General features: G+C 40.4%; 1 protein-coding gene across 1 annotated transcript in view; it reads left to right on the forward strand.

The window, feature by feature from the left end:
• The first annotated feature begins 777 nt into the window (after positions 1–777).
• Positions 778–6,286, forward strand: part of LOC126407043 (protein quaking-B-like) — a 26,914-nt gene continuing 21,405 nt past the window's right edge. Inside the window, exon 1 of the mRNA XM_050071699.1 lies at positions 778–1,179. Coding sequence (XP_049927656.1) covers positions 1,038–1,179 — 142 coding nt within the window. The 5' untranslated portion in view covers positions 778–1,037. The remainder of the gene's footprint in view (positions 1,180–6,286) is intronic.

The following is a 6,286-nucleotide window of genomic DNA, read 5'->3' on the forward strand; positions in this document are numbered from 1 at the left end:
AACACATTGTGAGGGGGGTGTGGCTCCCTGATGACCCGTCCTTTAATGTTTTGTTACATTTTCTTTGAATGAATATTAAATGAGACGTAGAATAACATGATTCTGATTTCCTCAGCATTGTATTGTATTGCGGTGTATATAGAAATGCGGGGCTTTATTGTGGTGCGTGCGCTCACCACATTGACAGGGGTTAATAATGTGTGTGGCTAACCATGTGTGAGCATTTCCTGAGTGCCATCTTTACCATGTGCTGCCCGTACTCAGTGACGAGTCTTCATCACAGTGTGTGTGTGTGTGTGTGTGTGTGTGTGTGTGTGTGTATGGGTGTGTGTCTCCCTCTCCCACATTCTTCAGAGTGACAAACACCAGAAGAAGTGTTTTATCCCCCCTGGACGTATGAGACACCATCAGCAGTTTTGACGTCAGAGGGACTGGTCCAGGTACAGAGGGACTGGTTCAGGTCCAGGGGGACTGGTTCAGGTCCAGAGGGACTGGGACCAGTACGAGCCATCCTCACAGAGCTCACCTGTCCTACAGAGACCTTTCACTGTGATCAAACACACCTGTGCAGTGATGACGCTGCTGATACGTCACACCTGTCAGGTGGAGGGAAACAGCAAGTGCTCATTAACATCAAAATCTGATCAGAGCTCTTCAGTTTGAACTCGTGCTCTTATTGTGAAGGCCGGACCGGAAACAGAGTGTCTCCTGGTGTTGGATTTGACTGTCTCTCAGTCTCAGTGTGAGTGAGGAGGACCGGACGGAGCAGACCGGAGCACGGAGCCGCTGCTGGCCGACAGACAGCTGCTGAGCGCCGCGGAGCTCCGGAGCAGAGAGCCGGAGGTGCTGCAGGACCGGGTTCTCCTGTGATCCGGATCAGTCCCCCGGGCCAGAGGACACTTCACAGAGTCCGTGTTTGAGTTCTGTCAACTTGTGGAATTAAAGGAGGAGACAGGGAGCAGGAATCAGGATCGGGACCAGGACCGAGTCTGGATTAATGTCCGTGCTCCGTGTGCCGTGATCCGGATCGTGGGACCATGGTGGGGGACATGGAGGGAAAGGACAAGCCGAGACCGAGTCCGGATTATCTGATGCAACTGATGAACGACAAGAAGCTGATGAACAGTTTACCGAACTTCACCGGGATCTTCCAGCACCTGGAGAGACTGCTGGACCAGGGTGAGAGACCTGTCTGTCTGTCCCCCTGTCCCCCTGTCTGTCTGTCTGTCCCTGTCTGTCTCACTGTCCCCCTGTCTGTCTGATCTCTCATGGTAGAAGGCAAATCAGCAGTAAAAACACTTTGACGATCGACCAAATCGATCAGTTGATTGATCGAGCAATAATAATAATGAAAAAAATATGGATTTATTTGATTTGAATTATTCAAACAATAAAAACAATCTGGTAAAATATTATCTTTTCTTCACAGTAAATTTACATAAATTAATGATATTAATATGAATATTAGTGATGTCACATTGTTTCAGTGTTTCTGACATTTTATTAAATCAATAATTAACAGATAAAATAATCAGTAGAATAACTGATGATAATAGATCACTGTATTAAAAATATTTATTCTGCAGAATGTTTAAAGTACGAATATTTTCAGTGTTGATTAACTTTATTATTTTATTCAATAACTGATTAATCTTTCATTTCTTAAATGTCAAAGAATAAAAAAAAAAAAAAAACTTTTTCTTTGACAGAATATTTGATTATTTTCTGTCAGTCGATGAATCAGTTGATCTCTGATCTCAGTCTGATGATTTCTGATCAGTGTGAGCAGCAGGTTTATTCATTCACTAATTTTAAATCAATAAAGATTTCATCTGTAAAAACTTTAATTTTATAAAACATTTATATCTCGAAGTTAATACTTCTGTCGGTCTGTTTCCTTCATCTTCATCTTCTTCACCTCTTATTTCTCCATCTGTCTCAGTTACACTGAGTGCAGCTTTTCATCATTGCATTCATCCAGTCAATTCATTCAGAGGCTAAAATGTGTGTGTGTGTGTGTGTGTGTGTGTGTGTGTGTGTATGTGTGTGTGTGTGTGTGTGTGTGTGTGTGTGTGTGTGTGTGTGTGTGTGTGTGAATCTCAGTGTCCATGAATGTCACTGGACTCAAAGTTTACGGGATCTGATTGTAATTAAATCATTAAACATTTAATAAGTTAATGAGTTTGAAATAATGATGAATAATTTGAGCTACAAGTCATCAGACCTTCGATCATGTGACATGTGACATCATCATGCCAATTTGATTCAGGGATGCAAATTAAAGCCAGTTTCCTTGACCAACAGTCACCTTAACAATCAATTATCAGTTAATCATTAATGTGTTAATACAAAAATAAAGAAATGAACCCACTGATGTGACCAGTTTGATACAGAATCAGACGAGGCTGCGTCAGAGTTAAAGGAGCCCATCTGGGGAACCCCGACCTCCCTGAACGATAAAATCACAACTGACCCCAAAAAGTTCAAACAGCTGCAGAACTTCATGTGATGACGTTCATACGATCAGACTAGTTAACATTTTATCCAAACTGCTGTTTAACAGTCAGAACAAGTATAACATTACTGAATTAATCTGAAACGGGTTCCTCTGATCTCCACGCAGACTTCAGTCTGACTGACAGAGCTGGTCGATATAATGAAGCGGTTCACCGTCCTGTTAGTTTGTAGGAAACGTGTGATTATGTTGCTACTGTCTGACACTCTCAGTCTGCGTTAACCAAACAGCAGCTTATGTCAGCTCGATCCTCAGACAGAAACTGTTCTCCTCCCCAGATGGTGGGAGGTGCGTTTGTTTTACAGTTTGTCACCAAACACACCTGTAGCTCTGACTCATTGAAAACTGAGAGGCTCCACTTGGTGGAGCAGCTGCAAACTGCAACAGATCTACACCACATGTTCTGACGGTGACACCACCCGTCTCTCGTCCTCAGTGTTACTGGTTAATCTGTTTTTAACTTATGATGTCAGGGCGACCTGTGTATGGGCCCAAACTGGACGTCTTGTCTGGGGTCCACAGGGCGGGCATGTTCAAGCACATGATGAACTGAAGAGGCAGGAAGTTATGATGACTTGTCTTTGTCATCTTCCCTCCTGTTGTCTTTTGTCACGTATGTTCTCATTCTGTGTGTCATGTGGTCACATGGGTCGTCTGTGGTCTCGAGGCTGTGTTTGATACAGTGGTTCTGATTGGTGCGTTTAGTTTTTACACCTGGAGGAAGGTGTGTGTTTGAGTTTAGTCTGTGATGACTGGAGTTCATTAAACTGAGAGATAGTGTTTATCTGAATGAAACCACACAGAGATGTGAATCATTTATTTCTCCTCTTCTGAGGAAACAGTTTGGAAAGAATGAAACATGAAATAATGAAACATAAAATATGTCTGTTGCGTATTGTGTTGACATATGAACATGTTCTGTTGACATAAACATGTTGCATGTTCTGTTGACATAAACATGTTGCATGTTCTCTTGACAAAATGTGTTCTGTTGACATAAACGTTGCATGTTCTCTTGACAAAATGTGTTCTGTTGACATAAACATGTTGCATGTTCTCTTGACAAAACGTGTTCTGTTGACATATTAACATGTTGCGTGTTCTGTTGAGATGTTAACATGTTGGATGTTCTGTTGACATAGTAACATGTTGCGTGTTCTGTTTACATATTAGCATGTTGCTTGTTCTATTGACATTAACATGTCGCATGTTGTGTTGACATATTAACATGTTGCTTGTTCTGTTGACATGTTAACATGTTGCATGTTTTGTTGACATATAAAAATGTTGCATATTCTGTTGACATATTAGCATGTTGCATGTTCTCTTGACAAAAACATGTGTTCTGTTGACATTAAAATGTTGCGTGTTCTGTTGACATGTTAACATGTTGCGTGTTCTGTTGACATATTAGTAGGGATGTCCCGATCCAGCTTTTTCACTTCCGATCCGATACCGATATTACAGCCTTGAGTTTTGGCCGATACCGATACCGATCCGATCCAAGCGCATTATACATATTCACTTATTTTGTTGTCAGTCATGTTAGAAAAGGTTTGATCAAGCGATATTACTCTAACAAGAACAGCTACTTAATCGGGTTAGTTAGAATGATCCACAACAGTTGGTATGAGAAACTGACCTGTTTATTGTTAACAGGGTTAAATAAACAAACTTTAAACTTGAACATTAACATTAAATAAAAAATATAGCTGGTTTGCTTTGGCTGCTTTGGCCCCTTAATAAATAGAAAATAAATCAACACAAGAAATCTTTAAAATGTCTAACATTGAAATTAAAACAGCAGCAAGACTCCACACACTTGTGCTTTGGCCCCCTAAATATATAAAACATAGATTAACACCACAAGACATTGCTGACATTTAACAAACAATGCAGCCTTTCCTTTTCAGTTATTTTAGTAGTGTCAGTGCCAGCCTGGTGCTGCTGTTTCCTGGGTGTCTGCATGCTGGCCTGATGGATTGATAGTAAGTGCTGGAGCGGATCACTAGAATGGACTGCTTGGGAGTCCTGGGCTGGCCGGAAAACCTGGATCGGACTCTATGAAAAACTGGATCGGAGGTCTTGGATCGGCATTTTTCCATGCAGTCCGATCCAATGCATGTTTTTTGCTAATATCGGCATCCCTACATATTAGCATGTTGCTTGTTCTGTTGACATGTTAACATGTTTTGTGTTGTGTTGACATATTAACGTGTTGCGTGTTCTGTTGACATATTAACATGTTGTGTGTTGTGTTGACATGTTAACATGTTGTGTGTTGTGTTGACATATTAACATGTTGCTTGTTCTGTTGACATGTGAACATGTCGCATGTTCAATTAACATGTCGTGTGTTGTGATGACATGTTAACATGTTGGATGTTCTGTTGACATAGTAACATGTTGCGTGTTCTGTTTACATATTAGCATGTTGCTTGTTCTGTTGACATTAACATGTCGCATGTTGTGTTGACATATTAACATGTTGCTTGTTCTGTTGACATGTTAACATGTTGCATGTTTTGTTGACATATAAAATGTTGCATGTTCTGTTGACATATTAGCATGTTGCATGTTCTCTTGACAAAAACATGTTCTGTTGACGTATTAAAATGTTGCGTGTCCTCTTGACAAAAACATGTGTTCTGTTGACATATTAGCATGTTGCTTGTTCTGTTGACATATTAACATGTTGCGTGTTCTGTTGACATATTAACATGTTGCATGTTGTGTTGACATATTAACATGTTGCGTGTTCAATTAACATGTCATGTCATGTGTTGTGTTGACATGTTAACATGTTGCGTGTTCTGTTGACATATTAGCATGTTGCTTGTTCTGTTGACATGTTAACATGTTGTGTGTTGTGTTGACATGTTAACATGTTGCGCGTTCAATTAACATGTCATGTGTTGTGTTGACATGTTAACATGTTGCGTTTTCTGTTGACATATTAGCATGTTGCTTGTTCTGTTGACATGTTAACATGTTGCATGTTGTGTTGACATATTAACATCAATCAATTTCAATCAATCAATCAATCAATCTTATTTATAAAGCCCAATATCAAAAATCACAATTTGCCTCACAGGGCTTTACAGCATACGACATCCCTCTGTGCTTATGACCCTCACAGCTGATCAGGAAAAACTCCCCAAAAAAACCCCTTTAACGGGAAAAAAAAACGGTAGAAAGCTCAGGAAGAGCAACTGAGGAGGGATCCCTCTTCCAGGATGGACAGACGTGCAATAGATGTCATACAGAACAGATCAGCATAATAAATTAACAGTAATCTGTATGATGAGACTGAGACTGAATGAGACAGACAGACAGAGAGAGAGAGAGAGACAGAGAGAGAGAGACAGAGAGAGAGAGACAGAGAGAGAGAGAGNAAACGGTAGAAAGCTCAGGAAGAGCAACTGAGGAGGGATCCCTCTTCCAGGATGGACAGACGTGCAATAGATGTCATACAGAACAGATCAGCATAATAAATTAACAGTAATCTGTATGATGAGACTGAGACTGAATGAGACAGACAGACAGAGAGAGAGAGAGAGACAGAGAGAGAGAGACAGAGAGAGAGAGACAGAGAGAGAGAGAGAGACAGAGAGAGATGCAGGACAGACGATAATGACAGTAGCTTACAACAACATTAATGAAAGTAATAATATTATAATTAATAGTAATATATTAATATCTGGCAGTATACATGTGTGACAATAGTCATATGTGTATAATAACAGTAGAAGTATGACTAATGACTAATGA

Source organism: Epinephelus moara, chromosome 19, assembly GCF_006386435.1.
Source record: "Epinephelus moara isolate mb chromosome 19, YSFRI_EMoa_1.0, whole genome shotgun sequence".
Taxonomy (NCBI): domain Eukaryota; kingdom Metazoa; phylum Chordata; class Actinopteri; order Perciformes; family Serranidae; genus Epinephelus; species Epinephelus moara.